This window comes from Falco punctatus (assembly GCF_963210335.1).
Source record: "Falco punctatus genome assembly, chromosome: 7".
Lineage (NCBI taxonomy): Eukaryota > Metazoa > Chordata > Aves > Falconiformes > Falconidae > Falco > Falco punctatus.
Window position 1 is genome coordinate 61,158,925 of NC_137587.1, and position 21,978 is coordinate 61,180,902.

General features: G+C 47.2%; 1 protein-coding gene across 2 annotated transcripts; it reads right to left on the minus strand.

Moving 5' to 3' along the window:
• Window positions 1-732: 732 nt before the first annotated feature.
• On the minus strand, window positions 733-21,876 carry WDR93 (WD repeat domain 93). Of its 2 annotated transcripts, XM_080396148.1 has the most exons (17): window positions 21,758-21,876; window positions 21,218-21,490; window positions 20,268-20,463; window positions 19,551-19,615; window positions 19,230-19,308; window positions 18,231-18,358; window positions 17,637-17,675; window positions 16,659-16,746; window positions 15,858-16,041; window positions 15,584-15,654; window positions 15,041-15,127; window positions 14,588-14,719; window positions 13,784-14,000; window positions 13,051-13,111; window positions 12,165-12,321; window positions 11,857-12,037; window positions 733-10,672 (listed from the first exon to the last, which is right to left on the minus strand). In XM_080396148.1, exons 2-17 carry the CDS (start codon window positions 21,479-21,481, stop codon window positions 10,555-10,557), a joined length of 2,067 nt encoding a protein of 688 aa, XP_080252274.1. In that variant the 5' UTR covers window positions 21,482-21,490; window positions 21,758-21,876; the 3' UTR covers window positions 733-10,554. The 2 variants fall into 2 exon arrangements, with proteins under 2 accessions (XP_080252274.1, XP_080252275.1); XM_080396149.1 differs by lacking the exon at window positions 733-10,672 and having other exon boundaries at window positions 11,898-12,037; window positions 12,161-12,321.
• Between the last annotated feature and the right edge of the window lie 102 nt (window positions 21,877-21,978).

A 21,978-nucleotide genomic window follows, 5' to 3' on the forward strand; every position in this document is an offset into this window, starting at 1 on the left:
CTGAGCTCATCCCAGTGCCAGTGAGATGGTCCCTGGGCAGGGTACGCAGCTGATGCAAAACTGATGCTACACTTGATCTTAGCTGAAAGGCCATTAAAAAGAAATCAGAAGAGACTGGCTAAAAGCAATTTATGGGGTTACAAAATGATGTATTACATGCACCATGGCTCCAGGTTTGCAGTAATTTAGGCTGGTATTGATTGAGGAGAGACTGGGGCATATTCCACCACCTTTTTAATTTCAGTCTGATTTGGCCGCTGCTTGCAGGTCAGCAGGCAATTTGATGAGACAAAAACAAACCAAGCATTAGAGCAGCCTAAATCACCCGCTTTTAGAAGTACCTTGTAAATAACTTTTAAGGCTGAACAAGGAGAACAAAATGAAAGAACTGGCTATTAAGGAAATCGAGACTGAAGTTTCAGGCTGAGAAAAAATAGTTTCATGGCACAGTTAAGAAGGAATATCATTCACACATACCATTGTTGCCTGCCTTTATTTTCCCAAACAACTATGCTGTCTTTTTCCTCATATTACAGTGCTAATTCTGATTCAATGTGAACTGATTGGATACCAAAATAAAGCCAAAGTACACACAGTTTCTAACAAAGGCCTCTAATCATATCATTGCGGCAATGGGATGGATGACTTGGTGGGATTCCAGATTATTCAAACCATGTAATGGCGTAGGATTGTCTCTACACGCTGAGGAAAGGGATGGGCTGTAAATCTGAGTGTAAATCTGGGACCGTTTTTCCCCTGGAGGTAGTGATTATAGTCCTAGGTGTACTGGCACATGGGAGGTGTTAGTGAGTAGTGGAAACCCATCAGTACTTGAGGTGGGGAAATTGCCCATCAACTGACACCAGGGAAGAAAACTTGCCACGTACCAGGTGATATTCAGGAGATGAAGCATAGGCAGAGGAAGTGGGAGGAAAAGGTCTTTTAATTCTCCATTAAGTCCCTTTGATTCTGGGTTGAAGTGGTCCCCTCCTCACAAAGCTGCATTTATGTGCATGAAATCCCAGTCCCTTTCCCCTCTCCATGCTAGAAATCTGCCCCATGCGTTACCCCTACCTTCCCAAACACATCCCCAAACACTTCCACAGTCTCACAGGGTGAGAAGGTGGAGGAGGGATGTGGCAAAAGGGAAAACTGCTTCAAACCGACGAGTGTGCCTGACTGCAGACTGCCTCCAGTGTCAGCTATGGCCCCCGCTCACCTCTTCTGTGTTTGCATATTGACCCTGTGTGGGTCACAGGCAAAGGTCCAAGTAAAGATGGTCGATTATGTAGCTTATACCTGCCATAAGGTGTTGGATATAAATGGATTTCCCAAGTTTACCGTGACTATCAAAAGCTTGTGCTCTGACGTGCACAGGTGAAGAGACACAGAAAGCTCTGATCGGACTAATTAGCACTTTCCTGCAAGAAGGCTTCTCTGATGTCTAATCACATGCTCATTTCAGTCTTTTAAAATTGTGCTTGTGAGGCTCTTTTCTACTTTCTGCAGGTAAAGGGAGATGTGGCCTCATATTCTGTCACACATGTTGAGAGAGTAGCAGATGTGATGTCCAGCTTTGCTGAAGCTCGGGAGGGAGCAGGAAAACTGCATTTATTTCAGACCAAGCAATGGCTGAGGACCCGGTTCTTTATTTCTGCCTAGTGGGGCGTTCAATCAAATAGCATCCCAGGCAAGATGAAGTCCCACAATTTTGACTCAAAATAAAATCGAGTGGAGTGAGGGAGGATAACATCTCCTTCCATAGACCTCTGGAAATGATAACCTGCTCCCAAATATACACATGTGTTGGGAAGGCCAGCCTAGCCAGGCTCTGATGGACCCTCACAGCTAGCATGGAAACTGTAGGCTCAGCTGCCAGTGAATCTGCTTCCACCCTTCTAATAATTAGTTGTACAATCAAATGAAACCACCTGAGCATCTTGTTCCTTTGCTTCAACTCCAGAAGTCAAAGACCTCAAAAGTTATTGGCAGTTTTAATTAAAACTAGCTTTGAGATATAGAGCAACCTGTAATGGTTATGGCTCATTCTAGATAATGCTGTAATAACCCTCGCACATATTAAATATAGCAGCAATATTGTCCACCAGAGATGTGGACATTAGCACAAATAATCAGCCTCTCTGTTGTGGGGAGGGCGCTGAACCCGAGTGGGTCTAAAACAATTGCATAAAAGGCATTTGCTCCTGAAAAATAGCTATCCTGCAGCTCCCTGCCCCCTTCAGCATCCTTCCCAGAAAGCCCCCGAGTCTCCAGCAGATTTAGTTCAACCCCTTCTTACTCCCCGAACAACAGGCTGCCAGTGGGAGGCAATTTCCAGGTTCCTGCCCCTGCCCGGGCACTGCTGGACAATCTCATTCCCAGGAGCCACATGCCACCGGCACAGCGCTTTAGCAGGGAGGGCTGCAGGCACCATGGCAGGTGTGCCCACAAGTTCAGCCCTGCTCAGCTTTTCTGACTCGAGGCCCCTGGCTCTGCCCAAGGGGTTGCAGCGAATGCAGGGCTCAGCTCAGTTTACCCAGAACTTAATGTTCAAGCAGGCTGATAAATAAAAAAAGTGCTGGTTCGCCGCATTTCCGATCTGGGATGGCCATGCTGCTCCAGCAGAAGGGCTTTAGTTGGAAGCCCATGAGGCTCTGCCTTGGCCTGGAGATGCAGAGAGCCGCTGCAAATTAGCAGACCCTTGCTCTGAAGCAGCAAAGCCCAATGGCTCTGCAAACATACCCAATGCAATGCCAGAGGGACATAGAGAGGGTACTTCAGGAACACCCACCTTCTGCTCACCTATAAATCTGCGGCGTGGCTGCAAGTAACTAAAGTTCCCTCCTGTTGGTTTAAAAATTGGAAATGTTTTTTTCCCTGGTGCAAATCCACTGAAGCCAACACATTCAAGGCAGCCACACAGGGAGTGGATTTGACCCAGGAAAATTCATTGCACAGTCTCAGGTGGGCATTGCAATTGTCCAAGTCAAATGGCCCTTGCAGCATTAGTCTGGTGCAATTTTATAGGGCAATGGAAAATTTAGTTGTTCCCTCACATGAACAACAGCCAAATCTTCAGTGCATTTTCTAGGGAAATAACTTGTGTTCGTCTGAAAAACCTTAGAAGACTGATTTGATTTGAAGCGCACCTTTTGTGGACAATGAAAACAGTCCATTGGAAGGAACTCTAGTTGAGTATCACTAGTAAAGGCATCCAAGATCACTTATTTCTTTTGAAAACTACACCTCTTATTTCCCAAAATACTGAGCACATGCACAGAGCTCGCTGAAACAAGTTTTTGCTTAAAAGACCATTTCAGTGAAAAGAATTGTGTTGGGTTTGTTTGAGTTTTTTTAACTAATGAAACAAAATATGGCAACATTTCTCCTTTGAGAAAAATACAAAAATAAAACCTACTTCTTTAGAGTTCTTATTCCTTCTTTGTCCTGCGCCTCTAATCACGTAATAAAGACAAGTGAAAAAATACTTCTTTTTTTTACTCAAACTTTGAAAACATCTTCACAGGTTTTTTTTCAAACTTTCTAGGGAAATGCTCAGCTTTCCAACAGATGATAGATACATACCTTACTTATAGAACTATAAGCTCCTACTAACTTGGAATCTCTCACATATGAAATGCACTTCACTGACCATTCTGTTCAGGAACAGTTCATCCTTGGGAAAATATTATTGCTGGAATGCTACACGAGTCCACAGCTTAGAGCTGGAAGATGCATTTCAATTCTCTGAAGAGGCTTTAGGAATTCATTACTTGATATACCTTTGGGGGAGGGAACACATCTTTTTTGTGCTACAACAGCTGAAAGGATTAATTGATTCTTTTCACCAACTATTCATTATATTTCATCATGTGCCTTTTATGTGTCTGTTCTGTTGCCCCACTGCCTTGGTAAATATTTCCTAGCTGCAGGATGGCATCTTTGAAAGAAAGCGAGGGGCTCTAGCCATTGCTCTGTTCCCAAAGAATGAAAGTAAAGTCAAAATTAAATGGGAAAACAACTGTCACTGCAACGACAATCAGACTGCAGACTGTATTAGCATTTTTCCTCTGGAAGCTCTGGAATAAGGCAACAAGATGCATGCATTTCAAAAAACTAATTATAAGAAGACTGTCCTAATGTGAGCAGTAAGAGAAACTGTCATTACAACTGATTTACATGGAAGTGCACAAGCAGAACGGGTAGCCTAAATGACAGACTTTTTATTTCCTTCCCCAATCTGAAAGATTAGGATCAGTGTGGTCATAGCAAAATGCAAGTGTAAAATCCAGAGCTGGATTTCAGTTTTTCCCTCCAGAGGTGGAGAATATACAGAGGCAGGCTTTTGATTCAGATTCATTTTGTAAAGGAAATGTGTAAGTCTCTAGCTTTATCTGTTCACTCTGGTTCCAACAAGTAAATAACCTCAGCCTCTCTGATCCCTGAGGAATGATGATTTACAGCACTGGTAATGTGCACTGAAGAAAAATACAACTTGTTCCTGAAAACCACTGATTAAAGTGATCATAGCAAAGCCAAATATCCTTTTATCACTCCTACCTGCTTTATCCCTTGTTACTTTATCCAGCAGCACTGGCTCCGATTTAATCTGCAGGAAGGGTGCCTGTCTGCAATGCTGATCAACACCATTCAGCCTTTGCAAACATTTACCAGTGCCAAGGGACCTTCTGGTAATGCTTTTAGCAGAAATATTGTTTAAAAAATGAATTGCTAAAATATGAACTTCCATGGAGAAAGCACCAGGAGAAGAAAAAAAAAAGGGATGACAAAACCATAGTATCCACTGCCTATTCACTGTCAAGCGGCACTGCGAAGGGTAAGAGCTGTTGAAGCAGGAGGGAAGCACAGCCTGGCAGATCTGTTTAGTCCTGTCTCCTCCAGCATCACTGCTGCAGTCCCTGCCAGGAGCCTGTCATGGCAGAGATCCATAAAGGGCAGAAGCCACTAGTAATGGAACTGAGCATTCAATTCCCATTTGGGCAATTGCAAATCTTTTTCCTGGTCTGTCTCCCCGCTCCTGTCGCCGCTCTGCGCTGCCCCATTTCACGTCTGGGTGAAATGTTTTTCTCATTTTCTCCCGTCACACTAGGAGTATATATGTTATAGCCTTCATGGAGAGTAAGGACCATACAGAATGTATGGGGAAGACTTCAGGAACCCAGACCATTTCATTTCTAATAATTGAGAATGACAGGAAATTTGGGCTAGAACGAACTCAAGAGTTCCCCCTGTATTAGTGAATGTCCCTGGCCAGGATGAAGTCTATCTGATGTCACTCCTGGCAGGTGTTTGAGAAGGTTTCCATCAATGGACCCTACATGACTCCCCAGAAAAACTGCACTAATTCTGCCTCCACAGCCAGCACAAGTGTCCCCTCATATCTAACCCAAACCCACTACTTTGCTCCACCATGGACACTTGAGAACTCCGTAGTGTCCCTATGTCTGCTTTGAATGCAAGCATGGCTTGTAAGTCCCTCCCCGCAATCCACATCTTTGGCTAGTGGGGTCTTCTATCTCCCAGAGGTCCAGCAGGATCCAGTGGCTGGAAGCTGGAACTCGGATTAGAAACAAGGTGCAAATGCAAACAATACAGGTAGTTTAACAGCTGGGACAATTTACCACAGGCTGTGCTGGCTTCTATGATGGGCAGTTTAAAATTAGGATACCGGATGTTTTTAAATGATCACTGTGCTTCACTAGGGAATTAATTCAGAAACAACCTCTTGTCATTTCTTAGCGTTTAGCCTACATTACTGTGCTATATTATCATATAATTGGTTGCTAGGTCAGGATTGCAACCTGGCAGGTTCCTCTTCCTTGCCTAATTAGTGTTTCTTCCTCATTGCTCAGCATGGGACTTGGGGGTTTTTTTCCCCTATAGATCTCCATCTCCTGTGCACACCCCCTCACAACGCAAACTTATTCCCTTTCCCTCTGACAACGATCCAGCCCTCCACATGCAGAAGAGCGGCCGTTTGCTCACGCAGCCTTACATGAAGTTTCTAACAACATGAGCTGTTCAGTCTGATGAGCTTGAGGCAGTCAAAGTGTTTCAAACTTGGCAGCCCAGGCCAGCTCGCCATTCAAACACTGCACATTTCCCTCCTACCTCATCGGCAGCCCTCCAGTGACATTCGTATGGGTCCCTTCCAACTTGAGATATTCTGTGACGTGAGTCATTTGCCTTCCCTTCCTCTTAAAGCACAGACTTTCCTGGGGCCAAGCCAACACATGGCACTGCACAGAGGCGTGCCACATGAAGACCTAGCTCTTGCAATGACAAATCCTCCCCTATGGCATGACTAGTCTGCTGCACTACACCCCAGCCCCAGCCCTTGGCTTACTTAGGGTGTGAGTTCTTCATAGCGCAAGCCCTGCCTGTCTTCAGCTGTGTACAGTGCTTGTAAATCCATGGGGCGATAGCCAAAACAGCATCACCCTAGTCATAATGCAAATCTCTTATTTCTCTAGCACCCTCAGCTAGGCTCAGCCAAATTCCTCCTGTATTTTGGCCTCAAAAACACAGCTTATTTCTCATCTCAGGCACTGGTCCTGCTTTTGCGAAATCAGGTATGAAGGCCAGCAGAAACTGGCTCCCTGTGCAAGACCACATGTGAATATTGTACCAGGTCCTAAACAGAGCAGCACCAGAAACACTGGACGACAACAAGCTGGAACAGAAACAGGGACAAACTCGAAGGGGTTTGCAGAAACCCCAAATTAAAGCAGACTGAGATGTCTGGCACGATACATTAGGGAAGATGAAAAGAGTTAATCTGCATAGCCTGGCTGAACAGCACAACTTGACAGCTATAGCCTGGACTCAAAAGAAGATGAAAAACTGTACCCTGGTGCAGGGAACTGGTATTAGAGGTAATGAGGCGGCACTACTTTAGACAACGAGAGCTATTTGAGCAATTAGGAATGGTGTGCAGTACCTGGTTTACTTATACCTAGACATAAATTTGTAGAGAAGGGAACCTGACCTTGTGCTGCCCCTACGTCCAGAGCAAACAGAGCAAGCACTTGCTGGGACTGTGCTATCCTAGGCATCGCTGCATGTCCCACAGTGTCTTGCAGGGACATTATTTGCCCCAAATAGGACACAGATGTCTCCTTAGGATGGCTTCAGGTTGTATGTGGTAAGGCATTACAGGATACATGGGGGTGTTGCATTAAAGCTGGCAACACAGGTGCAAGGAGTACAGCTCCTGGAGCACACAATTCAGCTCTTCTCGAGAACCACGCTCCTTCCAACAGCACAGATGTGGTGTACCCAAACAGCCCAAACTTTGCTGGCCCCGAGGAGTGGAGGAACCTTATCAGATCAGCCTCTGATTTCCTTTACTTCCACAGCACAAGAAAATATGCAAAATAAGATGACATTTGGCTTCTTGCAGAGAACAGCAGATAATTTAGTCAGATTAAAGTACAGCCTGGTCTCCCACAGAGACGGTCTCTGCATGGCTGGGCAGCAGCCTGGCTCCACTGGAATGACGCTGCTCGAGCGCCTCTCTGTGGATCTGGGCTCCTCTTCCTCCCTCTCACATGCCTTCTCAATCCACTATGATTTTTTTCATTTTCTTTTACTTTTTTAGAATAGAGAGCCATATTGCTCCCATTATCCCCTGGTTGCACCTCTGAGTTCACTGAACTTGGCACTGAGCTAGGAGTTGGCCCAGCCAGAGCTCCTACAGTTCCATCTTTTGATGGTGATATACATGATACCTCCCAAGGTCTTTCCATAGTTTCCAGCAGCAGAATAGCTCAAATTGTTTCAGGCCTGCAGCTGCCTAGTGCTCACGGAGTGACCGGGAATGGAAGAACAGTTGGCAAGGGCATCATCTCTGGAATAAGCAATGAGGTGCCTCTGGTGCTCTCCAGAACGTGCTGTGGAGCTCAGCACACAGCTCCATCACCAACGCGTGTGTCAACACACTGATCATACCAATTTTTCTGCATCCTTTCGAAGAAGCAGGAAACAAATGGTCCCCTGCTGAATTCATGAGTAAAAACAAAGGCTCTTCATCAGCCTCCTGCAGCTGCTTGTTGTTTTCCTTTCTCTGTGGAGCCTGCCAGCTCCTGGTTATCTTGGCCAAGCACATGATTAGAGTTTTAGAGCAAATTCAAACTGCAAACAAATAAGCACATCTTGAGACAAATACACACAAACTGGTGGATGCACATTACATCTAACTGCTTAGCAGATTCTGTCATGCCTCTTCTTCTGATGCGAGGCAAGCCCTGCTCCTCTTCTGGATGGAAAACAGATGGGGTAGGATTAAGGACACAGATTCCCAAGCCCTTTACTTTTGCACAAAAAAGTAAGAGCTAGACCCAGTGCTGCTCAAGGGGCCACTATTAGTTGTGCTGGGTCTCTGCAGCATGGGAACCAATGTAGGAATAGGAATTCCTGCCCTGAGTAATCCCCTGTGCCCAATTATGGCAGAAGATCCATTGTTTCTTAAAATACCACAGAAACAAAATAATTAAGTTGTTACTGCCACCACAGAAAGAATAGAAGAAAGGATCAAGGATTGTTCCTTGTTCACTTCAGGGCTGAACCAGATGGCTCCGTTTAAACAGGCATTGAAGGTGGTTTGAGCTAACCCGCTTGACTTTGCACTGAAGCAGATGGCAAGTGCTCACACAACCCAGTATCAATATCTGTAACAATCAGCTGAGCTGTGAAGCTGTAATCTGTGGCAGATGGAAAATGACAGCACAAAAGGCTTTACTAGGGCCTTCAAAGCCTTCAAAAAGGTAGCAAATAGGAAGGTTTAATTCAAATAGCTTGTCCTTCTCCAGAGCAAACCAGGCATCTGAGACTGCAGAACAAGTGGAACACTTCTCCCCTTTTCTACCTCCACAATGGACTGGCTGACTTTATTTCCAGCAGAAGAGTTAAGACCTGTCATCAAAACTCAATCCAAAACAAGACAACTTGCTATGAAAAAGTGAAATAGGACCTTGACATGACACAGTGTCTACACGGCACAGTCTGTGCTGAGTCCCTGCCACCCTACATTGATGCTTTGCTGAGCCTTTGCGGGAGTCACTTGGGGGAGACCTGGAAAAAATACAGCTCACCCATGCACACAGATTGCAGTTGTTGCTGGCAGATTTGTCAGATTCTTTGTGGATTAGGCAGTCATCCTGGAAGCATGATCAGCTGTAAGACGACTGAGGTTTTCTCATGGTTTTGATGCTCAAGAAAGCCTGTTTGCTGTGCTTGAGAATGGATATTTGGGGTCACCTCCCCTAAAGCTCCTCAGGTTCCAGGGGATCCCTGAATGCCTGAAGAGCGACAAAGATACCCAGTGCAAAATGCAGGTAGGCTGTCACCCTCCAAGTGGGTAATCAGACCCTGCAATTAACATCTAGCTGCCAGTCTCCCACAGGACTACAGACCTGAAAACACCAACAAGTGAAAGACTGACCAGGGAGCCTGCATACTTTTTTGCCCCATCTGTCAAATATACAGAGCAAGTTACTAATTTAACACTCTTCTGGAGTAAGAAACAAATACATGGATGCTTGGCCTTGTATCGTCCCTGCTAGTTCTTTGTCCTGTGTTGCCCATAGTAGGGATGCTTCAGCTTTTTACAGCCTTTGGCCAACATGCTGGCCATGCTCCTCACCCATCTCTGGCTCAGCACAGCCCTGACTTCTTCAGACCCCCCCCAGCTTCTGTCCTGCTTCTCTGCAACATCAGTTCTTGCCTCTAGCACCAGTTCTAGCCTGACCTTAACCCAGAGAGCTTGTCTGAACATTTCTAGGCTGCAATTCCTAAGCAGACTTATGCCACAACTGCCTGCTTTGAAGGCAAAAGAAACAACTAGGCTGCAGAACAGCCTAGGTCAGGCCTGACACACTCCGCAGTGTCACTGCTGGTTGGCACCGCTATGCTCTGGGGGATGCCACCTTCCTGGGTGATTTGCTGCCTGGTCTGAAAAGACCAGGTCTCTTGCTAAACACAAGGATGATGCTGCCTGCCCATCTGGGTCAGAACAGAAAATGAGACAAAATGGTGAGCCCCCACAACAGAAAGACAGTACATTAGAGTCTCATACAACGCCAGTCCTATGAAGAGCAAGAGACTTTTACTAGAGAAAAGGCTTTATTAAGGAGGGACATTGTAACATACCATATATACTGCTCTGATGCTCCAAGTCTCTGGGAGGACTCAGACCCAGCGCAAATACTTAGCTGAACGACACAGGTGTTGGGCCTGCCACTTTGCTGAGCCACCTTTCCTACCTCAAGACTCTTCCATCAGTAGTGTTTGTCTCTGATGAGGAGGTGCTTAACCCTGCTGAAACAGGCTGAGGGTTAAGCAAGGAGAGAGGCAGGGTGCAGATACTTGTGGCTGAGCAGTGGCAGGCAAGCAGCTACTTCGGATGACAAATTGCCCCTGGCTGGAAAGCAGCAGGATAGATTGGAATAGAGTTGCTGTCAAAATATCAGTGCTGGATTTGGGGTCTGCAGGACTGTGGTAGCGCAGAGCCTGACCCTCAGGATGCAAGGCTGACTACAGCTTCTTCTGTCCCTTTACTTTCTCTCTCTCCTTGTCCATGAGAGCTGCTTGTGCCTGCAGTCGACTCCAGTACTCAGGCAACTGCTCCCCAAGTCCCAGCAGGCTCTGCTGCCTAATGAGGGAGAAAAGTGTGGTTAAAAGAGTCCCAGCCATTCTCCCGGTGCTCAGACAACCTTAGCCTGGTTCCCCCAAGGGTCCCTGGGGCTCACTACAAATTAAGCAGTTCAGACTTCTTGTGTCCAAAGAAACTGAGATTCCCTCATGCCACTTAGCACTCAGGTTTACCGCTTTTGACAGCAGTGACCTCCATATTTCTCTTTGCCTGTTAGCCTCTGTAAACACAGGTCTCGCTGCAGCTGTACTTGGTCTGCTCTGCCTTCAGCTCTCAGTACCCAGGGAGCAAGGTATCCCTGGAAGTGATGTCTCCCCAGTTTTCCTCATCTGAAGCAGACAAGAATCTCCTCTCCAGCTTTATAAGAAGGCAGGACAGAACTGGTGGCTGGTAGCATAGGATGAAAGCTTTCCACACCCAACTAACCAAACACCACCACAGGATTCACCCTGGAGGCAAGTGTTCCCTTAGGGGGAAGGCTACCAGGTGACATGTGCTGTAAGGTCATACCTGCACCCACTGTTCCAGTTCGAATTAGATAGTGAAGATGTAGTGAAAAGAACAAACAATACCGTTGACACAGATCTGGCTCCAGGTCCCCAAAAGACATAAAGGGACAGGGTCACCCAATAAGAGATGTCACATTGCCATCTAGTGACGCCGTGGTCACAATGCATCAGCCTAACCAACCTCGGCCGGAGGGTACCAGGGACCTTCTCAAACCGAGAAACCTCCAGCACAAACCCACTTAAACATCACATCAACCCCGGAATGGAGGGGAGGAGCAAGGTACAAGGAGATCCCAGCTCTGCCTGGCTATGAGATCAAAAGGAAGACACAGACACGTAAGTGAGGATCACATTCCCTGACAAGCTTGCAAAATGTGTTGCACAAAAACACATTAGAACTAGCAAGCCCTCTACCTGGAATGACAAGCCTGCCCCAGGCATTCCAACTTACAGTTGTTAAGGTGTTATAGGAAGGACAGAAGGGAGAGGAGGAAGGGTTCTGGGTGGCTGTCAGGAATCCAGCTACCTGAACATCAACGTTACCCAGACGTAAATCTGTCACAGCACACAGAAAAACCCAGGAGCTCCAGGGTGAGACCTCACATGAACCTCAGCAACACCACAACTTACAATAATGCAGGTGCACTTACCTACCAGGCAGAAGGAAATCCTTACCTATCACGTAAGTAAATGTTACATCTCTCAGTCCATGGCAGGTTCTGCAAGGATTTGAGAGGCAAATCTGATTCCTTTGGGAAAGCCTCCTTCAGTGGGTAGGAGTTGAAGTCAAAAAGGAAGATAGTGCTGTGACTGTCTCTGCTCTGTGCCAATGCACCTGCCAGCTGCTGCTTATCTCCTAGACAGAAATAAGAACCATGAGCATCAGGAACCATCCAACAAGAAGAACGATCAAGGATCAGCACACAGCTGAATGCACACAGTGACTATATATCTAAGACCACTCCAGGGTGCTACCTACCCACCTCGAAGCAGCAAGCAGCAATTCACACTATCCACTACAAACACTGGCTGCCAGGGAGATGCTACAACATGAGAAGGTGGAGTACTGAAGCAGTAAACAATCTGCGATGTGGCAGTGTTCATCAGGGAAACTGTGCCATCCCAGGAGAAAACAAGGGCCTGAAACAGCAAGCTGACACTTAGAAATAGACATAAAAGAAGTGAAAAGCATTTGCTGGAAAGAACATGGAACGACACTCAGGATTGCACATTTTCTTTGCCTTCCCAGTAGTCATAGAGCCACAGCAGGTCAAGAACAGGCCATGCAGGGGACTTGGGCTGGACTTGCTGCAGATTGGGATTGGAAAAGGGCAGCAAGGCAGGTTAGAAATGAACTAGATCCATCCTTCTGCATGGCTGGCTCTGGCAAACGGCTTTCAGTCCTTTTCTCCCCATGCCTGAAATCTTTGAGGCCACTCGAAAGGTCTGCCTCAACTCGTGCTTGTAACTTCTCCTTACCATGATGCCCTCTCATGTCTGAGCCTGATGCCTGAAGCTTCATGGCTGAACCCTCTCATTGCAGTTGGACCCATCCATGTGCAGAGGACCTCCAGTGCATGTCGCCCCGCAGCGGCCAATTAGAGGACATGGGTGCAAGGGGATACTAAGACCATGGAAGATAAATCCTTTGGGAGTGACCAGCTACATACAGACCTGCAACTGGTGCAGGAAGTTCCCATGCTAAAAATAGCTGGAGGCTGGGAAAGGATGTGAGGGCAGTACCATATGTGATTGCCCTGTTCTTTATCTTCTAGGCACCCAGTTACAGCCATCACTGCAAACAGGATGCTAGGCCAGAGGGACCCGTGTTCTCACCCCGTTCTTAAGAGAGCTGGCACTGATACTCACCGCACTGGGGTATGTCAGGACAGGCACCACTGCACTGACAGCAAGATCCGGATCTTCAGGCCTGTAAAACAGAGCCAGGCTTATGCCACTGTTTTGTGGACGTGGCACGTACTGAGAGGCTGTGATAATGACAATAACAGTTTGTGGCACACTGGCTAGCATAAGGTTCCAGACAACCCCCTTCCCTGTGGGGACAGAGCTTGCCTCCTCCTGGGCAGGAACTATGTTGGAGATACAAATCCCCTGCATGTCACAGAGGCATGAAACCATAGCCTTCAGACCAGCAGCTTCCCCAAAGTTGACCCTTGTCCTCAAACCAAGGGGATAAACGAACATCAAGTTGATAGAAAGATGGTAAGAAATACTTATTCTGACTTCTAGGGGGAAGTTATTCTGGCAAGGGCACAAGAGAGAAGAAAAAAATTCCCCCGGGTACCTGGCAGAGACCCAGCTAGTTGGACGTCAGTTCTGGAGTAGTGCTACAAGCGCTTGTGTTCTGGTGCATAGAAGAACCCAGAAACACCCTTAATTCTGGCATAACCATTGGACTGTAGCACTGGAACTGACTCATAGCAAAACCACATTTGCTGGTGACAGCAGCATGGCAGAGCTATCTGGGTAAAAGCCGCAGAAAGTTCTCTACTCCACAGAAATCTGGGGCTCTGTGCTGGACCTGACCACTACACCACATGGTTTCTTTGGCTGGACTGAGGTTTGTCAGAGCCTGCCTCACCTGTCTGCCAGGAGCGTGATGCTGGACTTCCCAGCCCTGGGTGCTTTCACCAAATAGAAAGAGCTGTCTGTACATAGCACTAGAAGCTGCACAATGGGACAGGCAGGATCTGTACCAGGACAAGGCATCTCATCACTGGCTGTTACGGAACTCCGCAGGAAGTGGATACTATGGGTGACACGTTCCTCTAGAATGGCAGTCACAGACAGCGGGTATCCTGGGGAAAGAGGAGGAGGGGGGGAAGGAAAAAAAGGAAAAAAAAAAAAAAAAAGAAAAAAACCAAGGACACCAGTTTAGGGAAAAAAGGGAACCAGCAATTTATCCAAGAAAAGCTTAGCTTGGACTGCTCAGGGACAGCAGCCACCAGAACAATTCTGACAGCTGAAGATTCCTCTGCCAGAAGAATCCCTACATCATGGCAGGATAACACTAGCAACTGATGGCAGCCTGGACCACAATACCACAACAGCCTCAAAGATGACCTGAGGGCACAGTGGCAAAGCAGTGGTGACTGTCACAGTCTCACAGCCTCAGAGCAAGACTGTCATCAGCCCTCACTGCAGCAGGTCACAGCCCCTGCATTGCTGTGGATGGAAATGGTTCTGCAAGCGCTAGGGCAGTCCCGCTGTGTTGGCAACTTCTGGCCAAGCATCTGATAAACAAGCAAGTCCAAACTATTTTCAGACTTGCTTGTAAACTCACTGCTAGTCCCTTGTTCACACCAAACCAGAGCCTCAAACTCCTAAGGAAGGGAGCAATTTACCCACAGTGATCCCAATACACAATCCCAAAGGGCAAGCTCACCCAGGTGATTATCCCAAATAGTTATTGTTGCATCTTCACATGCCAGTGCCAGGTACCTGGAGCAGGAACTGACAGCTGAGCATGCAATTGGAGCTGCACAGGGCCACACAACATCAGGTTTCAGATCAGAGTCTAAAGAGAAGGACATGAAGAGACACAACTGTATGAAGGCGCAGAGCATTCTCTTTCTTGATACTAACATTCAGTTTCCTGATAAAACATGCACCATTCTGCGGTCCCCTTCCAGAGTGGCTTCACTAAAAATACTGCCAGCCTGTGCAACATGAATCCCCACAATGCAAATGCCAGCCTAACCCACAAGATATGAGGTAGCTCTCCTCCCCTTTCCTCATTTCCCTGAATAATGAAGCTCTGTGTGAATGACAGCCGCTGGCCACTGAATACTCCCACTCCCCACAGAGTGCTCTGCTAAAGCAAGCAAGGCTTTCTTACCCACTTTCTCCTTGAGTGGACGGTTAAGTAAGTACAAGCAGAGATTGTGGCTTCCATCCCAGTGCACACTGATGCCAGCTGGAACATCTGGAACAGAGAAGGGGACAACAAAAGAGAAGAGACTGAGAACAAAGAAAGGAACAATCCAGGACACAAAAAACACCATTAGAAAGCTCTCATTTGAGCTCTCACTGTTCCTCGATGGGGCTTACAGAAACTCTGTTCACACAGAAACTACACCAGAACAAACTCTCTCCTTGTTCGTTACTTTTATCTTTCCTATGTGCCCCCTCATCTCTTTCTGTGGTTTTGGGAGGTGGACGTTGTTGTTGGGTTTTTTTTAACTACGGAGCTAAGTTTGTTTGACTCCATGCTGGTAACTGACTTATAAGTCTTAGGGCTGGCATTTTTACCCAGGCTTATGTACTTGGAGGTGGAATTTATATAGTGAACCCAAGCCTCAGCCATTGAGCTCTAACTGGAGCTCAACGTCATGCTACAACATGCTTCATAGGTTAAAAGGGTTTTGCCCATTTGGATTACCTGGCTGTACTTTCATTTCAGGTCCCACCTGTAGGATCTGGCTAGGCAGGAGAAAATGAAAAGTAGCATGTCTGAAAAAAAGGAAGAAAAATATGTAAAAGGCAGGCTTTGGCAAGTAAGCAGCACTGTGGCAAGACATGCAATGGCTCTAGCCTCCTGCCCTAAAGCCCTGGGATGAAGGAGGCAAAGCTAAGACAGAAACTTCCATTTACACTCTAAAAGTGTATTGTTCTCATGCCTCATGGACTGAAATCCTGGTGGTGCTCCCACTCACCTGGGGATCTCCTCCTTGCTTGCTGTCTCACCCTCAGCCTCCAGATACTGCCGATAAGTATTGCGGAAGACTGCTTCCTGCTGCTCCCACTGGGAATCCTTGATTAGGTGGTTGTACCCCAAGCCAAGCATGCTGCCATCATCCACTTTCTTCAAGGCATCCAAAGGGCTTTTGAAACTACTGCCTGCGTTAGGAACACAAAGGGAGAAGGCAGAGCCCTGGAGGAGCAGACACCATGGAGTGCTCAGAGGCATTTTGAGCATCCCTCCTTCAGGGTGGCATTGTCTTGAAAAGGGACACACTGCATCTTGTGGTACTTTCCATATCACTAGCTCATTTTCCAATATTTGAAGGCAGGGACTAGAACAAATCATCTGAGGACTTGGCTGACCATGCCTTAGTGTGCCATTCTCCCTGACAAGTGTCCCAGCATAAGGTCTGCTCCCTCCTCATCCTCAGCGTTTTCCTATAAATCACTCAGAGTGACAAATTAGGGGTGCTGTCAGGTTGCTAGGGTTTAGGAAACAACCTTCTCCCTCTCCAGTGACAGCGAAGCCACGTGTATACGACATCCCACTTCAAGACACACTGAAGTATTTTGTGCTAACAAAGGTGACATGCAAGACTGTCAGGTAAGAAGCAACTTCCACTACAGGATTACATTTAACTATAAAGACAGGTCAGGAAGGGACCAGGGAGCACATTACTGGAATTTTCTGACCTGGTCTGTAGTCGTAAGGGCCACGATTCCTTTGCCACCTGAAGGAGGCTGCAGGTTGCAAGTACAGAACCAGTTCTGACCTGTAATGGATTTGGGTGGCTTCACTTTCAGCAGCAGCACTGGGAGACTCAGCTTTGCATTAGCTTTGTTCGCAGACACGGGAGACTCCTGCAACAGTAAAATGTCAGCCTGAGAACTGTGTCGTACCCTACACTTTAAGTTTTTACCTGTTCATGGGAATCAAATGCTTCCTGAAGAATGCATATGCAAAGATTGGCGGACACTGCCTAGGAGATAATGGTTTTAGGCTCATTCTTCAGGCCAAAACACAGAAGTTTGAGGGAGGTCAGTACTTTCGCAGTATTACAAAGGAGGTCCTGCCTCCACACCTCCCGTCTTTGTGCCCTAAGTAACCTCCACTTCTGATTTTATTAACCTCTCTGAATTACTCTTGTTGCAGCACAGGGCTGGGTGCGGCACAGCAAGGCTCAGAATAATAAAAAAAAGGGGGGCGGGGGAGGAGGGGGAAAAAAAAGCAGGACTAGAGGCTGTAGAGTGCTGCTGCATACAAGAACCAGATTTTACTTCAGCAAGCCCAGGGAGGCAGGAAGTCATATATGTGCTTGGCTGGGAATAGAAAATCCTAACAGGAACCGGCACTGGTGTGTTCCCACCACCACCCCACTCCACACACATTGACACTTGCTAAACAGAAAAGGTCTGACTAAATAATCAACCCTGTCGAAGAAGGAAGAGTCAGGAACTTGGGTAGTTTACATGGAATCAGCAAAAAGGGAATGCCTGGGTGTTTGCTTTTGGCTTAGCTAAGTTAAGCGGGAAGTAGCTCCCTCTTAAATGGCCAGGAATGTATTTGCTGGAGGAAGAGGGAAGAGTTATGAGGCAGGTATCACAGAAGGTTAGCTGGAGGTACTGGGCAGAAGGTGTCTGTCTATCGAGAGGTGAAATATAGCAGGGTAAAAGCAATGGAGGAGAGGATTAAGCACTGACTTAGCATCTAAAACTCCTAAACACAGCTCAGGTTCATTGAGGCAAGTTACCATCTCTGCAGAACCATCTCCATGCAGCTCCAGACTTTTCTGCCAAAGAACCAGAGGTGACAGTGGTTAGTACAAACAGGCAGAGACCCTGCCCTGCCCAGGCAGGTTCAGCCATGACTCCACCAGGCTCCTCTTGTAGGTTATCTAAAACACAAACCCTCGTTCAGGACCAGACTCCTAAGTGGAGGTATCAGGCCTGATTCCCACTCATCTTCACCTTCCCCCAGTAACATAAGGGAGAAACCCTGTGGGAATAACCTTACACAGGGCCTCCACAGATGGGGCAATACTGCTTGGAAAGGAGCTGCCAGTTTCAGGGAGGGGCAGCAGGAACACTAGCCCTGGGATCAAGGGAACCTCACTGGAAGGCCTGTCTCAGGAGACTGAACATGTCCCAATAACACAAAGGCCTTATGAAATGTGGGATGGGCTGCTGTAGAGACACATACTCCATCCCCCTGAGCCGACAGACTTGTTCAGCCTGTATCTTGCTGCCACTGTCTGCAGGAGCAAGGCTTGGGGAAAGACCTGTAGGCAAAAGGACATTTAAAAAAAAAAAAAAAAAGCACAGCAGGAGATGGAACTGTTTTGTACCGCAGATGTCCAGCTTGACCTCCTCTCCCTGCAAGCCAGCCCTGCTGCAGCTCCTGGGCTCTTTTCCATCTCCTTCAGCCAGGAATCCTTAGGCAATCGGTAGATCTCCAGCCAAGCTTTTGTGCTGTCTGCATTGGGAAACCATGTTGAGCAATTGGAAATGAGGAGAAAAGGTCTGTCAAGCAAGCAGCTTCTGTTATCTTATATTCTTAAAAGAAGATTTGGATAATTTTTGAGATGTAAAATCCCTGTGAACTCCATGCAGCCCACCTCTCCTCCCACTTAAGGCTTGACATGCTTGACTGAGACCAACATCTGAGCCTCCAGCTCAAGTCCTCAGGGTCCCACATCCACCAAAGGAATTCCATGAAGCGACTCAGTCAAAAATTTGACTTGTAGCCTCTGAGATAAAGTAGAAAGTGAGACATGGTCTCACACTGGTTCTCTGTGGATGCTACGTATCTCATTCTCAGCATATGTCCAGGCAGATAACACCAAACACAAGTCCAGAAAAACTGCTACCAGAAAATGGATTAATATAGACAGCTGCTATGAAACAGAAGAACGTTGTAGCAAGGAGTTTGCTGCAGTGTTTATAGAGACTGTCTCTGTGCTCTCTGGCTTATGTCTGCAGAGAAAACTCTTCAGGTCTACACATTTCCAATGTAAAAGTGAGCCTTAGCAAAGCAGAGGAAGAACTGAGTTTGGTACTTCTGGAGAGAAGTGGGAAACCTGCTTTTGCCAAGCCTTCTGGGAGCTGGGAACTACACTGACCAGTTCCCAAGAGCTCACTTTTAGAACCAGTCCTGATCCACACAAACCTTTTGGAGAGGACAGGAACTGGCAAGAGCAGATCTCTAAGCTGGAAAAAGGACTGGGAGGGTTAGGAATGAGATCTCAGGGAACACAGAACACTTGCAATATTTTAGAAGAATGGCTGCTGGCCCTTCTGCTAGAACACAACAGCCATCACCCAACACACCATGTTTCTGCACTTGCCTTGCAGCAGGACTCCCGTGTAATCACCTCCCGGGGACACCACCACCTCCACACAAGTACTTTGCTTGCTGATATCCTCCTACCAAAGAAAAACAGGCTGGCATCAAAGCAAGATCACCAATTCAGAGAGCTCCATGGCCTTATGCAGCTGTCAACATGGCAAAGGTCAGGCAGATTTTTGGAAGAACAGGAATAAATATCGGTCAGCACCCTCAGAGCGCTGCTGCCCATGACAGAAATTCTTGAGGGCAGTTAGTACTCCTCATGATTGATTACTTACCAGCCTGTGCCCAGTGTCTATGGAATTAACTCAGTACATACCACTTCATTTAGGATTTTAATGAGTAGGAAGCTTTCCTTGTGAAAGCAGAAGAGCCAGACAAGCCCTGCAATAGAAACACAAAGTAGCAGGAGGAGGAGGAGAAAAGTGAGCAGATTGTAGCCATGCTCTAAGGAGATGGCTGTTAGAACACCTGCACGAGAATTAATGGGACTACATTTTTTCCTGGGCTCAGGGAAGAATATCCCATCGTTTCCAGCACTAAACTTTTGCTGGCTTCCTTATGCCAGCACCAGCAAACATTCAATTGTACATAGAGAAGGATAAGCCAGTTTGAAAGGTATCTCCACCAGAACTGATAGGTTTCTTATGAATCGACAAGCTAACCTATTTAACCACAGGGCTGTGCAACTACAGGTGCAGAAACAAAGCATGGGTAGGAGGTCTTAACAAGCAATAGTTCTTTCTATCCAGTCCAAGGTAATCCTAAAATTTACTGCACTTCACCCTCAGCTCTGCATCTGCTGTGCCAGAGAAGACATCAAACCCACACCCTCTACTAATCACAAGGCCCTAGGGCTACCCTCTCACCCTACAACCTGTTATCTGACATCCTCTTTGCAGGGCTTTCTAGGAAAGCTCTCAGCCATTCTAATGTTCCTCCTGATTTAGCACTCTTCCATAACGCAGCTGCCATCTCTTCAGCTCCAGAGCACAGCTATCCCCAGCTAGGTCAAGGAAAGCCACATCACACTAACCCATTTCATCCACAGCAAGCAGGATGTGGCGCTCATTCCCCAAATCCGAGGCATGGATGGCACAAATCTCTGTCTTGACCGCATCCCAAGCACAGACTTCCTTACAGTCAGACATCTCGAAGGCAGCCAGACCCACGGACAGACCAACAAAGATATATTTTCCAGACACTGCAAGGCAACTGGCTTTTCCTGTTACCTACCAAGAAAAGAAAAAGGGCAGTGTACCCCCAACTGCTCCCCCAGTAGGGATTACATCAGCCATACTAGCAACTTACCCCTAGCCTTTACTAGCTGGAAATTATTCTACAGGGGAAAAAATATTTGTATGAGCTTTCATCAGAAGAACAGGGGAGAGAGACTCATCTGTCACAGAGATTGCTCTGTGTTGGGAGTGAAAAAGGCTTCTCCCACCTTTTCCCTCCCGATAAACAGAAGGGGCTTTAAAGACCAAGAAGAACTCAGGGGCACTCAGCCCTCTCGCTGCTAACACAGAGCTGCAATGGGACACTGAGGTCCTCCAAGCAATGACAGAACACCAGCAGAAGCCAGCACATCCTCCTGCATATCTCCACATAACAATGGGGAAGGCAGTACTGCCCTTCTGCTCCCATTGTGGTATTCACCATTAACACAGAGCTGAGTTTGCCCATTTATATGCTACTGACTAATTAGCTTCTCCTTAGCAAACAAGGGTGGAGCTAGCGTGAGAAGCAGGTGAATTTAGTGCTGTTTAATATCTGCTTCTCTCTTTTCAGAGGTGTGATAGATGGGTGGGAATCAGAACCTGTCAGACAAGCTTAGAAGCTGCAGCCTTTTGAAGTGAAGCAGTGAGATGGTGGTGGATTCTGAGAAAGGTGATGAACAGAAGAGTGTAAAATCAACTGAATGGATATTCTCTAGAAAAACTGCTACAGTAATTAGCGCTATCTCTGCTGTGAGGGTCTTTGTACCTGGAACTCCGCTGTAGGAAAGCATTTTGTGGGCTGGACCTTTAGGTTTTGCGCTTCTTGGAGCATCTCCCTTTTTTCAATGATTGCCATAGCATTCTCAAACACCAGCATCACCAGTTTGTTCATCATCCTGAAGGGCTGAGGCAACACATCACGCTTTCGATCGGGATCCTGCAGGAAGAAATCTTCCTCATCATCCTTTGGCCAGTCCTTCTCAGATGGTGGAGGAATCTCCAGGGGATGCTTCGGGATGTATACAGCCATGGTTCTGCCCTGCCGGATACAAAACACACCACAGGTGCAGGAATCACTGTAGGTGCAGAATAATGAAGAACCGTGCAATATCTGCTGTAATGAGGTAATGGGCGGAAAGATGATTAATGACCTCTAAGAGGGAAGGGGGGTTCCTTTCAGCGTAGACAGGCATATAGCTCGTTTGTGCCGGCTGCATTGCCCCAGAAACGGAGTGTCAAAGCCTGAGCACCAGACTGTGTAACAATTATGACTGACCATTAGCCAGTTCCTCATTAAAAGACTTACTCGGCCTGGATAAAACCCCAACAATTAATTCGGAAAGCAGGTGGCGTCTCTGGAAGTTCTGAGCTTTATTCCCAAGCCACCGCGTGCTTTCGGGGTTCTCCCCTCTGCGCCGGGCCCGCACCGCTCCCACCCCGCACCGCAGCCGCGGGGCCAGGCCGCGCCGCTCCAGCCCCCGAGCGGAACCGCCGGCGGCCGTTACCGGTCAGCTGCGCCCGGGGGGC